The 19,766-nt window shown below is 43.5% G+C and overlaps 1 protein-coding gene across 8 annotated transcripts in view; it reads left to right on the plus strand.

Annotated features, from left to right (window-relative positions):
* GRIA4 (glutamate ionotropic receptor AMPA type subunit 4) overlaps window positions 1–19,766 on the plus strand; it is a 430,528-nt gene that overhangs the window by 128,353 nt on the left and 282,409 nt on the right. For all 8 annotated transcript variants that reach the window (XM_040340234.1, XM_040340233.1, XM_040340232.1 and 5 more), the window contains exon 3: window positions 11,292–11,531. In XM_040340234.1, the coding sequence (XP_040196168.1) occupies window positions 11,292–11,531 (240 nt within the window). The remainder of the gene's footprint in view (window positions 1–11,291; window positions 11,532–19,766) is intronic.

Below are 19,766 nucleotides of genomic sequence, written 5' to 3' on the forward strand. Positions count from 1 at the left end.
TTTGGCGATCGTTGTTGCGGGGGTGTCAGTCTGACACCCCGCAACACCGATCAAGGTAAAGAGTCTCTCTCGGAGACTCTTTACCACGTGATCAGCCGTGTCCAATCACGGCTGTTCACGATGTAAATAGGAAAAGCCGGCATCTGTCAGACGCGAGTAGAGGAGAACCGATCGGCTGCTCCTGTGACAGGGGGGGGTTTGTGCTGATCGATCATCAGCACAGCCCCCCCCCCCCCCCGAGGATGCCCACTTGACCACCTTGGATGCCCACTGGACCATATAGACCACCAGAAATAAAAAAATAAATAAAAAAAAAAGGATGCCATCCTAGACCACCAGGGATGAGGAGGACACAAAAAATGGATGCCAATCAGTGCCGCAATGGATGCCAATCAGTGCCCACAACGGGCATCACTGATTGGCAGGCATTGTTTGGCACTGATTGGCATCCATTAGTACAACACATACAATAGTGCCCATCTATGCCCATCCGTGCCACCTATCAGTGCCCATCCATGCCGCCTATCAGTGCCCATCCATGCCGCCTATCAGTGCCCATCCGTGCCGCCTATCAGTGCCCATCCGTGCCGCCTATCTGTGCTCGTCCGTGCCGCCTATCCGTGCCCAGCCGTGCCGCCTATTCGTGCCCATCTGTCCCACCTATCCGTGCCCATGCGTGCCGCCTATCCAAGCCCATCCATGCCGCCTATCCGTGCCGCCTATCAGTGCCCATCAGTGCCGCATATTAGTGCCCATCAATGCCACCACATCAGTGCCACCTCATTGGTGCCCATCAGTGCCACATTATCAGTGCCCGTCAGTGCAGTACCATCAGTGCCCATCAGTGAAGGAGAAAACGTACTTATTTACAACGTTTTATAACAGAAACAAAAAAAAACGTTTTTTTTTCTAAATTTTCGGTCTTATTTTTATTTTATTTTTGCAGAAAAGAAATATCCCAGAGGTGATCAAATACCACCAAAAGAAAGCTCTATTTGTGGGTACAAAATAATAAAAATTTAGTTTGGGTACAGTGTAGCATGACCGCGCAATTGTCATTCAAAGTGCAACAGCGCTGAAAGCTAAAAATTGGTCTGGGCGGGAAGGTGTATAAGTGCCCTGTATGGAAGTGGTTAAAGAGTTAGCTCATCTATTCACAAAAAAAGAAAAGGTGAACTAATTCACAATAACCCTCCAGTCCCCACCGCATGTACCTTAGGTGATCCCTATCTTCCGACACCCTCTCCAGCTGGTATAATGGTCCGGCATTTTAAAACAACACTACACAATGCTGGAGGCTGTGCAGCAGCATAATGCAATCAATGGTGAGCGCTTACTGTTCTGCGCTAACCACGTAACTGTACTGACTAATGAGATTCTCATTGGTCAATGCAGTCACATGGTCAGTGCTGGCCAATGAGTGCTTGCCATTATGAGCAATATACTCTACAGCAAGGGTGTCAAACTCAATTTCATTCTGGGCCGTATGAGCATTATGATTGCCCTCAAAACAATCTGTTGTATCTGTAAGATACAACCGGCCCATCCCCTTCCCTTACATTAGATGTCAAGAACCACCCCACCATCAGAAGTTGAGTCCCCCACTTTCCCTTACACCACAGTGCACCCCCTTACCTTATGCTGCTGCTGGGAAGAAGCGGCATACATTGCTTGAAAGCAGAAAGAGGAGGGCTGGAGTTCTCCTTCAGCTGTAGGAGAGGTGCGAGGGCCACATGCAATGAGCTGGAGGGTCGAATTCGGCCCGCGGGCCTTGTGTTTGACACCTGTGCTCTACAGCCTCCAGTACTGTTCAGTGAGGTCTTGAAGTGGCAGGATGTTATACCAGGTGGATAGGGTGTCAAAATATGAGCGTCAGAAGATGGGGATCACATCAGCTACATGCAATCAGCGTCAGAGGGGTGATGAGGGTATTTTGGGTTAGCTGGTCTTGTAGTCATGTAACCTTGTAGAGCAATATCTGACCATCTCATGTATCATGTCTGCAGTCTCTGAACATTTATTGCGCAATGTCTGCAGTCTCAGTCCTTCTCTTGTATCATGTCTGCAGTCTCAGACCGTCTCTTGTATCATGTCGGCAGTCTCGGACCGTCTCTTATATCATGTCGGCAGTCTCTTACTATCTCTTGTATTTGTCCACAGTCTCTGACCATCTCTCATGTCTGACCATCATCCTTTAAATATATCCTGCTGTGTTTCCCCTGTCTGTGACCATTTCCTGTATCAAGTTTGCAGTCTCTGACCATCTTCTATATGATGTCCAGAATCTCTGACCATTTCCTGTATCCTGTCCACAGTCTCTGACCATCTCTCCTTATAATATAACTGTGGGTATGGAGTTGGGTGTATGGGATTGTATTGTGTTTTTTATTTTGTTTGTTTATTTTTTTTGTGGTTGAACTGAATGGACTTATGTCTTTTTTCAACCTGACTAACTATGGGCCAGATTCACGTAGAATCGCGGCGGCGTAACGTATCGTAGATACGCCGGACCTACTGCGCATGCTCCGTTTTCTAACTCCCGCCGTGCTTTGCGCGCCGTGACGTCATTTTTTCGAACGGCGACGCACGTAGCGTACTTCCGTATTCCCGGACGTGTTACGCAAACGACGTTAAATCTTAAATTTCGACGGGGGAACGACGGCCATACTTTAGACAGCAATACGTTTGCTGACTAAAGTTAGGGCACCTAAAACGACGACTAACTTTGCGACGGGAAACTAGACTAGCGGCGACGTAGCGAACGGGAAAATCCGTCGGGGATCCGCCGTAACTCCTAATTTGCATACCCGATGCTGGTTTACGACGCAAACTCCCCCCAGCGGCGGCCGCGGTACTGCATCCTAAGATCCGACAGTGTAAAACAATTACACCTGTCGGATCTTAGGGATATCTATGCGTAACTGATTCTATGAATCAGTCGCATAGATAGAAACAGAGATACAACGGCGTATTAGGAGATATGCAGTCGTATCCCTTTTGTGAATCTGGCCCTATGTAACTATGTAACTATGTAACTATGTAACTTTGTAATATGTCCACATCTCTTGTATCATGCCCATAGACTTTGAATATATCCTGTGTTGTGTTTGCTGTCTCTGACACACAATATTTACTTAATTTTAATGTGTGGCCCTTTGGTGATGTTGAGGGCTGCACTTGAGGTCCCCAATATCAAGAAAGTTGACCACCAATGGTTTAGAATAGATAATACAACTGTGTTCTCTTGGCCCTTTAAGCCAGAAAACTCACCTGCATTTTTCTCTGTTCCTCTGGAGGGAAATAAGACTGTGATACATTTGCAGTTATTTCTAAGTTATTGTCAAAGGGGACACTTGACAGATAAGCTCCATTCAGTAATGTGATGGTAGGTAGCAAATGTCAGAATATTTCTAGACAGCAGAAAGAGGGTTTCTTGAAACTACGCAATCTTTTTAGACATATCCTATAAGGAATTATTTATCAAAACAGACGCAGCTACAAAGGCAATATAAGGCCAGCGTTTCTTCAATCAGCATCCCTTTGCCTATATTTTCCCGGCCTATATTTTCCCTGCCTATATTTATGTAATCAGCAAACAGAAAAAAAAAATGCGAGCAATAATATAGAGAACAGCTTACAGCAGAAATGTGGTTAGAAATTGCAACAGATTTGCAAGAGAACTAAAAACAATGATATACAATACGCCGAAGGTCGTTAAAAGTGCATGACCTAAGTGTCCCCGAAGGCTTTCATTTTGTTTCTCAACCACAAATAGTCCAAATTAATAGTGGATGGGGTGATTGTGAGTGCAGGCTAATTTATATATCCCAAAATACTCCACAATTAATTCCAAAACAAAATGGCCCAGATTCACAGAGAGCAAGGCGCACATTACGCCGCCGTAGAGTAACCAATGTACGCTACGCCAACGCAGCGCAGGGAGGCAAGCAATGCATTCAGCAAGTCAGTGCTCCCAACACTGCGCCAGCGCGGCATGGAATTCGAAGGCGTACGCCGGCTTAGGTGGAAGTGGGCGTGACCCATGCAAATGAGGCGTGACCCCATGCAAATGATGGGCCGAGCGCCAGACAGATACGTATAACTGCACATGCGCCGTGACGTGGACACATCCCCCTGTGCTTGCTCACAACCACGTCGGAACAACTGCCTAAACTACGCCGGATCACTGTGTACGGCGTGAACGTAACCTACGCTCAGCCAGACACACGTCCAACGTAAAATATGCCTGCTTGTGTTCCCTGGTGCAGACCTTTGCATGTCTGCTGCTAGGTTGCACCTCCTTTATGGGGAATAACTTTACGCTGGACGTACAACTTACGCGCACCTCGCGTAGTCTGCGTCGGGCGCACGCAGGTTCATGAATCGCTGTATTTTCCTCATTTGCATGTTTGAATAGCTAATCAATGGGAGAGGCACCATGCACCCAGCCTAAATGTGCACCCACCCTACGCCGGCGTAAGCAAGCTACGTCGGCGGGGTGTAGCCTGGTTTTAGGCGCATCTCTGTTTGTGGGTCTGGCACACAGATACGATGGCGCACATTTGCACTTGCGTTAGCGTAACTTGTTATACGTCAGCGTAAGTGCTTTGTGAATCTGGGCCATTGTGTCTCTGCACCGCATTCAGCCTGATATTCATAACTCAGTCCTTATGTAGTTTATACATTATAAAATGAGCTTTCAGTGTTCAAGTGTATTTCCACTTTTGTGGCCAAATTGGCATACACCTACAATATATATTTATTACATGTTCTTATTCACATAGCGTAACTAAATAAAAAAAATATATACCGTATGTACTCGAGTATAAGCCGACCCGAATATAAGCCGAGGCACCTAATTTTACCACAAAAAATGGAAAAATTTATTTACTTGAGTATAAGCCTAGGGTGTCCATCTGCATGCCTTACTTTGCCTCACTGTGTCCATGTGCATGCCTCACTGTGTCCATGCCTCACTGTGTCCATGCCTCACTGTGTCCATGCCTCACTGTGCCCATGCCTCACTGTGTCCATGGCTAGACTGACGTTTAACATGGGAGTATATGGAAAGGGTGCCCGGATTTGAAAAATCGGTGCTCCATAGCCGTAGGTCCCCCAGACAACAAACTTTGCACACTTGCAGAGGAGAAATGGGGCTACATGTGTGCCAAGTACGTCTCCAAATACGGAAAGGTTTCTTCACAGTAAGAGCTGTGAAAATGTGGAACAGACTCCCTCCAGAGGTGGTTCTGGCCAACTCAGTAGATTGCTTTAACCACTTGCTTACTGGGCACATAAACCCCCTTCGTTCCCAGGCGAAATCTCAGCGTCCGGCACTGCGTCGCTTTAACTGACAATTGCGCGGTCGTGCGACGTGGCTCCCAAACAAAATTGGCGTCCTTTTTTCCCCACAAATAGAGCTTTCTTTTGGTGGTATTTGATCACCTCTGCGGTTTTTATTTTTTGCGCTATAAACAAAAAAAGAGCAACAATTTAAAAAAAATATATATTTTTTTTACTTGTTGCTATAATAAATATCCCAATTTTTTTTTTAAAAAACTATTTTTTTTCTCAGTTAAGGCCGATACGTATTTTTCGACGTATTTTTGTAAAAAAAAAAAAAAAATCGCAATAAGCGACTGGTTTGCGCAAAAGTTATAGCGCCTACAAAATGGGGAACAGAATTATGATTTTTTTTATTATTTTTTTTTTTACTAGTAATGGCGGCGATCTGCGATTTTTATTGGGACTGGGATATTGCGGCGGACGTATCGGACACTTTTGACACAAATTTGGCGCCATTCACATTTATACAGCGATCAGTGCTATAAAAATGCACGAATTACTGTATAAATGTGACTGGCAGTGAAGGGGTTAACACTAGGGGGTGAGGAAGGGGTTAACTGTGTAGCCTGGGTGTGTTATAACTGTGTGGGGGGAGGGGGGTGACTGAGGGAGGGGACCGATGCTGTGTCTCTATGTACAAGAGACACAGATCGGTCTCCTCTCTCCCTGACAGGACGTGGAGCTCTGTGTTTACACACAGAGCTCCACGTCCCTGCTGTCACCGCCGTGTCACCGACGATCGCGTGTACCCGGCGGACATCGCGGCCGCCCGGTACACGCATCGGGTCTTCGGCGATGCGTCGGGACAGTTTTTACCCGCCGCGCGCCACCCAGTGGCGCGCGCGGGTAATGCACAGAAGAGGCCGTGTTTAAACGGCCACTTGGCACTTGAGAGCCGCGCTGCGGACGTATTTCGTCTATAGCGCGGATCTCAAGTGGTTAAGAAAGGCCTGGATACTTTCCTAAATGTACATAATATAACTGAGTACTAAGATTTATAGGTAAAGTTGATCCAGGGTAAATCTGATTGCCTCTCGGGGGATCAGGAAGGAATTTTTTCCCCTGCTGTAGCAAATTGGATCATGTTCTGCTGGGGTTTTTCGCCTTCATCTGGATCAACTGTGGGTATGGAGTTGGGTGTATGTGATTGTACGATACTTTTTATTTTATTTACTTTATGGTTGAACTGGATGGATTTGTGTCTTTTTTCAACCTGACTAACTAGTAACTATGTAACTATGTTCAAGCAGAGTTCCACCCAGAAATGGAACTTTCACTGATCGGATTCCTCCCCCCTCCGGTGTCACATTTGGCATCTTTCAGGGGGGAGCAGATACCTGTCCTATCAAGGTATCTGCTCCCACTTACGGGGAAAGATTACGCAATGTCTGCCCCCCCCTTCCGCGCTGTCTTCTGGGAGACACACAGGTCCCAGAAGACAGCAGAGACCATTCAGAATGCGCAGCACGACTCGCGCATGTGCAGTAGGGAGCCAGGTTCCCTTACCAGGAATGACTGGTTCAGCACCCGGGAGTCGATCTGGAGATCGGCTGGAGTGCTGACATCCCGGGCTCCCTGGACAGGTGGATGTCCTAATATTCAGTATTTGTAGCTGCTGTCTTTTATTTTATTTTTTTATCAGGTGGAACTCCGCTTTAATATCACCTTGATCGGGCAAATTATTCACATTGTTCAGGAAATGGTTGAAACCACCTGTTACATGATTCTTTGCTTTCCAAAGTTAAAAATTTTCTTCCCTCCTTGTGTGCACAAGGCTTTAGTACAGTGGTCATCAACTCCTGTCCTCAGGGCCCACTAACAGGCCAGGTTTGCAAGATAACTGAAATACATCACAGGTGATATAATTTGCTGCTCAGTGATTGCAGTATTCTAGGCCGCAATTCAGATACATTGTCGTATCTTTGAGCGGGCGTAACGCATCTCCTATGCGCTACGCCGACGTAACATTGAGAGGCAAGTACTGTATTCAGAAAGCACTTGCTCCCAAAGTTACGTCGGCGTATCGAAAATGGGCCGGCGTAAGCCCGCGTAATTCAAAGTAGCAAGGCAGTGGGCGTGTTGTATTGTAATGAAGCGTGACCCCATGTAAATGCATGTCCGATCGAACGGCGCATGCGTGCGCATGCTCAGAATCACATCGCAAATACTCCCTAAGATACGTCGGCTCAATGCTTTGTCGGCGTGAACGTAACTTACGTCCAGCCCTATTCATGTACGACTTACGCAAACGACGTAAAATACGACGCTGTTCCGACGTTTCCGACGTCCATACCTCCGACTGGCACAAGTACGTTTCTGAATCGGCGTATCTAGGTCATTTGCATATTCGATGCGTAAATCTACGGAAGCGCCCCTTGCGGCCCGCGTAAATATGCACCCAAGTTACGACGGCGTAAGGAGACTTACGTCGGTCGTATCTTGAAAAATTCAGGCGTATCTCAGTTCCTGCATAAGCGCATAGATACGACGGCGCGCATTTGGACTTACGACGGCGTATCTGGAGATACTCCGTCGTAAGTCCTTTCTGAATCCGGGCCCAATTCTGCATCTCCCCAAGGTAACACATAAAGCCTGGCCTGTTGGTGGGCCATAAGGACAGGGTTGATGACCACTGCTTAAGGCCCTTTTCACATTGGACTGGGATCCGCAGTGGCGGTATATCGCCGCTAAAAATAGCGGCGCTATACCGCCGGGATTGCCGCGGGAATCGGCCGCTAGCGGTGTGGTATTAACCCCCGCTAGCGGCCGATAAAGCGTTAATACCACCCGCAATGCGCCTCTGCAGAGGCGCATTGCGGGCGGTATTGCAGCGGTTTCCCATTGTTTTAAATGGGAAGGAGCAGTGAAGGAGCAGTATACTCTGGCTTTCACATTGAGGTAGCTGGGCAGGAGTTTTTCAGGCGGTATAGCAGCGATATTTTTAGCGCTGTACCGCCTGAAAAACTCCTCAGTGTGAAAGAGGTCTTAGTGGACTCCCAACGGAAGGTGCTTGAACCAGTGAACACTCTGGCCAGCAATTCCGCATGCTCAGATTCAAGACCATTCAGGCACATGATACATATTTGAGCAAAAAGAAGTTGAATTTCTTGAGTGTATTAAATGCATTTTGCGCTTAATTAAAATGTGCTATTAAAACTTCCCATGAATATTAATCTAATGTTAATCTAATCCTTGGCTACTACTATTTCTAAAAGGTTGCACTTCATATGTAACATGTAAGAACATTCTAACGTACTACTTGTCAAATTTATTTTGTGTTAGAATTTTAATTTGAACTCACAGGCAAATATTTTATTTATTAAAGATTAGAAATAATTTATACACTTTCTTTTTAATTGGAATATGCTACACAAATATCCCCCACTTCTAATTAAAATGAGATAGACATTGGTATTTAAATCTCAGCTGGTGGTTCTGCAATTCTTCAATGTTTCATGATTAGGAAAAACTGGAAAAGTCAATTTGATACATGAATCCATTTGTGGCTTCCTGATTTAATCTTCTAATTTTATTTATTTGCTGTAATGCGGCAGTGTTTGTTTTCGTTATTTGTGTAAATGTTTATTTCTGTAAAAATACAAATATCCGCAGTAACAAGGGAAAATGTTTAATGCGCCGCGACCATGTCCCCTTTCACTTCTATGGCTGCCAACACACCCTACCTTTTTACCGGGAAAAGTTCCGGTCGGAAATCCCGAGGGGAAAGCTGAGAACCTGCACGGTAACTTTTCCCCCGTACACACGGCTGGTTTTCCCTTTGGAAAAACTCCAATGAGAGCTTTGGTCGGGAATCCCGACCATGTGTATGCTCCATCGCAGTTTTTCCCATAGGAAAACTGCCAAAAACCACTGGGAAAAAGTCAGCCGGGAATACCGGTGGGAAAATAGAGAGCTGTTTTCTTTTTTTGTGTACTGCGGTTTTTGGCAGTTTTCCCGTCAGAAAAACTGCAAGGAGCATACGCACGGCCGGGATTCCCAGGCAAAAGCTCTCCTCGCAGTTTTCCCGTCGGGAAAACCGGCTGTGTGTACGAGTGTCTTAGGACTAAAATGTCATTTTAGTTTTAGTCCCTTTTTAGTCTTCCGCAATTGTTTTTGTTTTAGTCGTATTTAGGCGACTAAATCTCCAGTACATTTTTGTAGACTAAAACTCATTTTAGTCATCTAAAATCTAATGGGTGTAATTAAATTGTAATGCATTAGTTATCATTTCTCTACAATTTGCAAACTCATTATATACTGCTGGAGTGAAAAATCGAATATGTTATTTATTGTATTGAGGTATGAACATACACTACAGGCCAGTGTTAATTTTGAAGTCAAATTTCACTTTAGTCTTATGCCACGTACACACAACCGTTTTTAATGTTCTAGAAAAAACAACGTTTTTCGCAACGTGATTATTGTCAAGCCTGCCTTGCATACACACGATCGTGAAAACAAAATGCTGGAGCAAAGCGCGGTGATGTCCAACACGTACAACGGCACTATAAAGAGGAAGTTCCATTCGATGGCGCCAACCTTTGGGCTGCTTTTGCTGATTTCCTGTTAGTAAAAGTTTGAGAGACGATTCGGGCTTTTCAGTCTTCTTGCTTTTCAGTCTGTTACAGCGTGACGAATGTGCTATCTCCATTACAAACGCTAGTTTTAACAGAACGAGTGCTCCATCTCTTAACTTGCTTCTGAGCATGCACGTTTTTTTCCCGTCGTTAAAGCCTACACACGACCATTTTTTACGACGTGAAAAACGACAACGTAAAAAACAACGTAACAATTTAGAGCATGTTCTAAATTTTTAATGCCCATTTTTCGCGTCAAGAAAAATGCTCTGGTGCCCACACACAATCGTTTTTAATGACATTTAAAAAAAATTGCATTTTTCACGTCATGAAAGACGGTCATGTGTACGCGGCATTAATCTTTTGACTAAAATGGCGTTTTCGTTTTAGTCCCATTTTAGTCTTTTGACTTGCAGTTTGGATGCAGCCCCGCTGAAAGGGATTTGTTGTTTTCCCTGGAAAACAAAGTAAAACATATATCATATTTTAAGGCAAAGATGGCTTTTATTTAGTCATGGTCTTGGTCTTGGTCATATTGTCTTGCAAAGATGATTTCATTTTTATGCAATCCATAGACAAAAAGCATAACCGAACTAAAAAAACACAATACACTTTTTTTCTATTTTGGTCAGTGTTATAGTGCATGCGATATATTGCATAACTGCCTATTGCAACATTAAGGCTTAAACTGTATATGATACTTTTCACCACTCTTAAAAAATCTTCAATGGTTGACTGTGATTGATCTTCTTCATTCAGTTCTCTAGTGAACCTCTAAAACTTTTCATGTAGCCACAAATGCCCTCAAGTGCAACTGTGCATGATTATGTGTGATTAATTGCAGATGATTGCAGCTACCTTGATCATCTAGCGATCACTAAAAGTGAATGACTGTGATTAATCATGATAATCCACAATCAGTTACAGGCGCTTTTTAATCACACAGCTCAAGTGGCTGAAAATAACTATTTAAGGTAAAGATAGAAGTGTTGATAGTCATACTTGTTCTTGGTCAGTGACTTGAAGTATGACAGGTCGGAATGGCGGTCAGGCAATTAGGATTTTCAGATGTAGAGTTTGTCAACAGAAGTCTCCATGTTTGTTTTATGGCAGGTTTCTTTTATTATTTAAGTGACTGTTCTCGGAAATCTCCATTACAATTTTGCATGGGTTCCTAATACACTACTATGCCAGAAAGAGTAAGAAAACTCACAGCTTTATGGGCTGAGAAGGAGTTCCACTATTGCACCCATGGCAGTTCCACGTGTGTTTGCAATGTATGACCATATCTGATCTTTGTAAGCAAATGCAGAACTTAATTGACGTAATATATTGCATTTTAAGCATTTTTTTATATCTCTCTTTCAGTTTGCTCTCAGTATTCAAGAGGAGTGTTTGCCATCTTTGGGCTGTATGACAAGAGATCGGTACACACCCTGACCTCATTCTGCAGTGCTTTGCACATCTCGCTCATCACACCCAGTTTCCCAACAGAGGGTGAAAGTCAGTTTGTGTTGCAGCTGAGACCTTCGTTACGGGGAGCACTGCTAAGTCTACTAGATCACTATGGTTGGAACCATTATGTATTCCTCTATGACACAGACAGGGGTAAGTAGTAAACACATTTCTTGTTCCTTTAACTCCCTGGGAGTTGCTATGATTTAGTCAGTGTTTCTCTTCTTTTTTTGAAAAGGGTGTAGGTTGTTTTTTTTTCCCTTTATTTTGTGACCTGTCTTTAGGAGTTTATGGACATAAAAAAAATCAAATAAAACATACCGTATTTTCCGGCGTATAAGACTGCTCGGCGTATAAGACGACCCCCTAATTTTCCAGCCAAAATGTTGGTTTTGGGATATACTCACCGTATAAGACTACCCTCTTTCCTACTAGTCATGCCTCGCCTCACGGTGCCACCATTACATGCCAGACTATGCCACTACATGCCAGACTGTGCCCCATTACATGCCAGACTGTGCCCCATTAAATGCCAGACTGTGCCCCATTACATGACCAGACTGTGCCCCATTACATGACCAGACCGTGCCCCATTACATGACCAGACCATGCCCCATTACATGACCAGACCTGCCTCATTACATGACCAGACCTGCCCCATTACATGACCAGACTGTGCCCCATTACATGCCAGACCTGCCCCATTACATGACCAGACTGTGCCCCATTACATGCCAGACCTGTCCCATTACATGCCAGACCTGCCCCATTACATGACCAGACTGTGCCCCATTACATGCCAGACTTACCTTATCCCATGCGAATCGCGGCCGTGTAACCTAACATCTTACCTTACCAGAATCGCGGCTGTACGATTTTTCAAAAGCCGCGCCTCCGAAGTCTTCTGTTCCGTGATAGGCGGAACATTCAGCTTCCCAGGAGGCACTGTGTTCAGTGTTCACCTATCACGGAGGCCCTCTCGTCCGAGGACGAGAGGGCCTCTGTGATAGGCGGACACTAAACACAGGACGAGAGGCCCTCCGTGATAGGCGGACACTGAACACAGTGCCTCCTGGGAAGCTGATTGTTTCCGCCTATCACGGAACAGAAGACGTCGGAGGCGCAGCTTTTGAAAAATCGTACGGTCGCGATTCTGGTAAGGTAAGATGTTAGGTTACCGGCGTATAAGATGACCCCCGACTTTTAAGAAGATTTTAAGGGGTTAGAAAGTCGTCTTATTCGCCAGAAAATACGGTACCTTTAAGTGGAATGGAATGGGGCAGTTTTTGTGCTCCAGATAAGTATTTGAATGCCTCTAGGAACCTGGTAGATAGATCTCCTGTAATGAATAACTGTGTGCTATTGGGAGAGGACTGAATCCTGCTCCACTTCAGTTTAAGTTGAAAATTACATTGTGGTGTTCTTCTCAAAGTAGATGTTATTTTTGAATAGAGTTGAAAATGGTGAAAACCCTTTCAGATTTTTATCACTATAGACCAGGGGTCTTTAAACTTTCTAAGTAAGAAGCCAGTGTACTCTCTATTTTATAGGAGGAGAATAGTGCCCCAATGAGAAGAATAGACATATCAGTGGGAGGAATAGTGACTCATAATTTATATCAGTGGGAGGAATAGTGCTCCATCATTGGTATCAGTGGGAGGAATAGGGTTCCATCATTTATATTAGTGGGAGGAATAATCCCCCATTGTTGGTGTTAATGTAAGGAATAATGGCCCACTGTTGGTGTCAGTGGAAAAAATGGTTCCTTGGTGTCAGTGGAAGGAATAGTGTCTCATATCAGTGAAAGGAATAGCTCCCCAAGGATCAGATAAAGGCAAACAAAGAGTAATATCTGGCCTGCTGGCTGCAATTTGGAGACCACTGCTATAGACAAATCCATGCAGCACGGCACCTGACCCTGAATGCCACTGATGGGTGCATGGCTTCCCGTGAGACCATAGTATGGCTCCTAAAATAGAAAGTATCAGCAGCCCATAATGAGCCTCAGTTGTTTATAAGACCTCATTCACACAGGTGCACTGATCCGTACACCAGTGGGAAGGTCCATCTCCTCCACACTATGTGAATGATGTCTAAAGGGCTAAACAAGACAGGTGACAAAGAAAAAGTGCTAAAACCATGATAGCCCACCATAATATAGGAACATGCTTCTGGCACTTTTTCTTTGTAGCCTGTTTTGTAGAGACCTCGGTAAACAACTGAGGCTCATTATCAGGTGCTGATTTTTTCTATTTTATAAGGTTTTTATTACATTAGGGACATTTTCCTTCACTTCATGTATTGGAAAATGACAGTAAGTGAGAGGAGAAATCTCTCTAAAGTTAAAGAAATGTTCTCTTAGACTGTTGTTATGTGAACGAGTGTCACCATTGGAAGATTTTCCCTCTATTCCTAATGTGACAATTCAACATTTTGGATTTTCAGTCCCAGTGACATTACTGATAATTATATAGAGCAAATGTATGCAGCAGACACAGACAACAATACAAATCTGTCAGGTTCCTACCCTTCCACAGAATCCAAAATGAAAAAAAGACATTAGATATCCTGAAAGCAAAAGAGAAAAACTCAACCGTCTTGGAGATGGACCGGCTCACAACGAATATATACGTCGGCACTTTGAAGAGGAATATTGTTGGTATGACAGCAGCTATCCTCTTCTTCAGTGAGCGGTCCGATTTCAGATAAACGTGGTATCTGCAGCGCAAGATCACTTTTATCGGGGACGGGAGAGGGGCACCTCCCCGCTGCACTCCGGTCGTCTCCACCACTTACCGGAGCCGTCAGCAGAGGAGCCGATTGGGTCCTCTTCCATGCTTGTCTAGGTGCAGACTGAGGGGAAGATGACCCCTGCTCAGGTCCATAGAATGGGAGGGCAGAAGCGACGTCAAACGCCACTTCCGCCCATAGCTCTTTATATTGCATTGTAGTGTAAATATGAGATCTGGGGTCTTTTTGACCCCAGATCTCATATTTAAGAGGTCCTGTCATGTTTCTTTTCTATTACAAGGGATGTTTACATTCCTTGTAATAGGAATAAAAGTGACCCATTTTTTTTTTAAAGGACAGTATAAAAAAAAAAAATAAGAAGCAAATTAAATAAGAAAAAAAATGTTTTAAGTGCCCCGTCCCGCCGAGCTCGCACGCAGAATCGAATGCATATGTGAGTAGGGCCTGCATATGAAAATTATGTCTCAGGGAACCCCTGCTAATAATTGATATATCTACAGCTCAAGTTACATTAGTGTGATGGTCAATGTGAGCAATGCTCCTTACACTTGTGGTCATTGGGAGAATTCCCTCTTACAGATAGCTAAAAAAATCATTGGTGTCAGCAGTTACTTATCTGAGAAGCAGATATTGCTTTTTGATCAAGAAGCCCTTTCTGGTTGCACAGTACAAAATTAAAAGTCCCACAGTATCTTTTTTGCTGATGGTGACTAGTACTCCTTCTAGTCTAAAAACTACGAACAGTCACGCACTCAGGATCATTGGTTGCCTCCTGCCGATATCCACCAGACCTCTTCCTAGTGATGGAGATGTCGACTCACACCACCATAGGACAGCTGAACTTTTTCCCACCAACTTCTGCATGACTCTCTTCAGTGGGCTTCTCCAGACCCCCATTGATCCCTGGACTTAAGCTTGTGAATAGGCCCCCCCAGCTAAGGCTAGCTGGGACCTCTGTCTTCCAAATAGATTTTTCTATAGAAATCTGCTCCGGGGCAGACGCCTTGCATAGGGGTATTCTGCATCAGGAGTGGACCCAGGAACTCTGATGCTGCTCGGGCTTTAGGCTATTTATGATAGGGTGACCAGACATCCCCGGTTTCAGGGGACAGTCCCCAGATTGAGGACACTGTCCCCGGGCCAAGTCTGTCCCCAGTTTTGTCCCCAGATTGGATTTGAACAGGGGCTGGGGCAATTTCAAACACAGTCAGTGCAGAATAAAAAAAATATCTGAATTACACACCCCCACTCCGCCGCTCCTAGTAGCTTGGGGGGAGGGGGTGTATTATTTTTTCCATTATCTGTGCCCCTTTCTGAAGATCATGTGCTAGTCGGAGCGAAGGGAATATGTCTTCAGTTTCGGGTGCATGCCCATTCAGCCGCCTGCCTGCTCATCTCCTTGCCTTCCCTGGCAGAGTGATCTTCTTCCGCTCCCCACCCAGTAGTAGCCCGGGGCCCGGAGAGTGAGACTTGACAGGCTGTGAGGTGAGCAGCAGTGGTGATGGGCAGAGAGTCGCTGATTGCCACCATTACTAGTAAAAAAAAAATATGTCCCCGGATTTAATTTAAAAAATCTGGTCACCTTAATTTATGAGCCCTTTCACCACCTACTGGACACACCACCCCAGGGATTGACTGCAGTCCTATAAATATGCAGGCTGCATGCCCTGCTATTCCTCCCACTATGGTTCTTAAATCCTCTAGGAAGATAGTGAGAATCAACAGAGCAGCAGCCTGTAAAACACTAAGCAGCCATAATTAATCAACCCCTTGCTCCTTTAATTACAATGGAGCTAAATAAATGTACCTAGCAGCCTACTCTACACTACAAGGGTGCTACAAATAGTACAGTTTTATATGTCCATTCAGCTGATGACAGGTCTGGTAGTTGTTTGTGGATCACCATTTGGCAATCAGTTCTTTGATTGATTGATTGATTGATTGATTGGACAAGTGTATCAGCAAGTGCCTGGTCTGACATCTAGTGGACGTTTAAGCTTTCTACGTTAAAATCTGAATCAGAAAAAAAAACATTTGAGGTCCCTTATCCCCCTCTGCAGGGGGGACCGGTCTGTGGGGTGACCCCCCTGGCGCTTTTGCAAATGTGGCCCATGTGGACAGACTCCTCTCATTTTTGACCCGGTTTAAGCCCTACCCCAAGGTGCAACATTTGGAGTGAATTAATCACGCTTTCTTTTGAAGAAGCCAAACACAGCGAAAAATGTCGAAGCGTTAAGCTTGGTGTCAATCTAATGTAATATATACTTGAACAATGATACCAAATGGTTGAGCAAATGTTTTTAGCTCAATTATGTCTAATTAAATAATATTTTTTTTAGCAATTGATTGTGCACCTAAAAAGTCCCGTATCCCTATTCTAACTTTGAATTTTCCAAAATTCGGGATGTTGGTGCCATGACTATCTCTTTTCCTGGTCATGTCCACATAACTTTTTGAAATAGTACAGTTTTATATAGGCATATACAGCAAGCCAATAGGGACAATTGTGAAGGAAAGATGGGCTGATGAATTAGGTTCCAATAGTGGGACAATCCCTCCAAATAAGTGACAACTGGGAGTTATATAACAAGCTTTCTAGAAGTCCAAGCTGAAAAAAAACAAAAAAAAAAACAGAAAAAGCTCTGTGAACGAAAGATATACAAAAAGTCATGGTCAAATTTAGAAAGAATTTTCTTTTGAAAATCAGAACTTTTGTGCGTTTTGAGATCCGATGGTGCCACCATTGATTTAGAAATTCGGCCCTTCAATTTCACCTCATGTTGCTATAGAATTTTTTTTTCGTGGCTGGGAATTTTCTTTTCTTTCAGGGAATTTTTTTCTTGCAAATGCGCATTTCTTTTTCGATTACATTTCTCGCACGATTCTCCCATCATTGATTAGAAAATCGTTTGTTTTCAAAAAAAATCCTACATGCCCGATTTCTCAAATTCGATGGCCGCACAAGAATCCCACTAATGTTGCAAAATACCAACAATAATTCTTAGATAAGATTCTCGAAAGAAAATTCTTTCGAAATTTTGAAAGATATACAATTAGGCTGGCCATGCATACATGGTCGAATTTTAAAACAATTTTCTTTTGAAAATCAGAACTTTTGTGCGTTTTGAGATCCGATGGTGCCACCATTGATTTCGAAATTTGGCCAACCAAGCCTTTAATTTCACCTCTTGTTGCTATAGAAAAAAAAAATTGTGGCTGGAAATTTTCTTTTCTTTCAGGGAATTTTCTTTTCTTGCACATGCGCATTTCTTTTTCGATTACATTTCTCGCACGATTCTCCCATCATTGATTAGAAAATCTTTTGTTTTAAAAAAATAATCCTACATGCCCGATTACTCAAATTTGATGGCCGCACAAAAATCCCACTAATGGTGCAAAAAACGAACAATAATTCTTAGATAAGATTCTCGAAAGAAAATTCTTTAGAGACTTTGAAAGATATACAATTTGGCTGGCCAGACATACATGGTTGAAATTTAAAAATAATTTTCTTTTGAAAATCAGAACTTTTGTGCGTTTTGTGTTCTGATGGTGCCACCATTGATTCGGCCAACCAAGCCTTCAATTTCACCTCCTGTTGGTATAGAAAAGAATTTTCGTGGGTGAGAATCTTCTTGTCTTGGAATTTTCTTTTCTTGCTCATGCGCATTTCTTTTTCGATTACATTTCTCGCACGATTCTCCCATCATTGATTAGAAAATCGTTTGTTTTCAAAAAAAATCCTACATGCCCTATTACCGTATTTTCCGGCGTATAAGACGACCCCCTAATTTTTACGGCTTTTTAAGATTTTTTTTGCCTGTACTCACCGTATAATCACCCATTCCGATGCTTCATATTTCTTTCTTCTGGAGCCATAATCTTCTTCATTCTTACTGGAGATGGAGCCAATCACGGTGAGCGATGTATTCTATTAATGAATACAAAGCCTGCTTGGATTGGCAGAGGCTGTAACATCAACAGCCCACGCCTCTCTGACTCTCAAAGCCAATCCGAGCAGCCTACTGTATGTAGGCACTCGGATTGGCAGAGGTTGTTGCCCCAATCCGAGCAGACTCTGTATTCATTTGAATACATCGCTCACCGGGATTGGCTTAGCGGTATATACTGTATGTAGCCGAAGCTACATACAGTATTACCGCACATCCAGCAGGCATCCGAGCAGCTGACTCGGCGTATAAGACGACCCCTGCTTTTTGGCCATTTTTTAAGTGTAAAATGGCCAAGTCTTATACGCCAGAAAATACAAAACTCAAATTTGATGGCCGCACAAAAATCCCACTAATGGTGCAAAATACGAACAATAATTCTTAGATACGATTTTCGACAGAAAATTCTTTAGAAATTTGACCCATGTATGGCCTGCCTTAGGCATTCTGTACATTCTGTAATATATAAATACAGCTGACAAATAAAAGGGACTTATGCTTGGTCTCCTTGACCCGGTCCAGGAGCAATTGTTCTTTGTGAACCCTCTGTTGATACCTAGCAGGACATTACTCTCGCTCCTACACATCATTACAACTTCAATATAACAAATGAACCCAGAGGAGGCTGCAAAACTATATTTGCAGCTTAGATTGTGTGTGTTTCCTTCAGGCCTGCCATGTTCATGAGAAGTACCCGCAGGCTACAAAGCTGCCAGTCACTCCAAGCCATGAAGCTGGATTGAAGCATATGACTTTGAAATCAATAAATATAGGGGACACTCTTTTACCAATGTTGTAATTCACCAAGCTAATGTTTACAGGAATGCTGTCTCTCTATAAACAGACAGCATTAAAAATTGGAAGACAGACTTCAGATGGAATGTTATGTTCTGTACCAGGTTGTCATAACCCGTGGGAAATATCCCGGTAATAATCCCACAAATTGCTGCGTTATAATATGATCCCTTTGATTTTGTAGAATCTATGTTCTGATTATGTTTTAGGCTTGCAGGGGCCTCCAGAGACGTGTGATTTATATGTCAATAACACAACTAGCAAAGACATCTCATTTAGTGGTATTATGTCCTTTATTGACAACTTAAAATGGTTAATTCAGGGTTGGGGTTGTCAGCTGCTTTTGTTTTATAATCTGAAAAGAAAATGAAAAAAGTAAAGGTGACGCTTGATAAAACAGTTACAGCTGAAATGCTCATTTCTGGGGCTTTATTTACCAGCCAAGGAACTTGAAAAGGATATTGTTGTAATCTGTCACTCTTCCCAATACCTTAAACCACTTCCATACCAGGCACTTACGCACCTTCCTGCCCAAGCCAATTTTCAGCTTTCAGCGCTGTCGCAATTTGAATGGCAATTGCGCGGTCATGCTACTCTGTACCCAAACAATTTTTTTATCGTTTTGTTCCCACAAATAGAGCTTTCTTTTGGTGGTATTTTATCACTTCTGTGATTTTTATTTTTTGCGAAACAACTAAAAAAAGACCGAAAATTTAGAAAAAAATAAAGTTTTTATATTTTTCTGTTATTTCTTTTGTAAATAAGTATGTTTTCTTCTTTAATTACGGGGACTGATATGGCTGCACTGATGGGCACTGATAAGGTGGCACTGATGGGCACCGATGAGGTGGCACCACTGAGGTGGCACTGATGGGTACTGATGGTCACTGAT

The sequence above is a fragment of the Rana temporaria genome, chromosome 2, assembly GCF_905171775.1.
Source record: "Rana temporaria chromosome 2, aRanTem1.1, whole genome shotgun sequence".
Taxonomy (NCBI): Eukaryota; Metazoa; Chordata; class Amphibia; order Anura; family Ranidae; genus Rana; species Rana temporaria.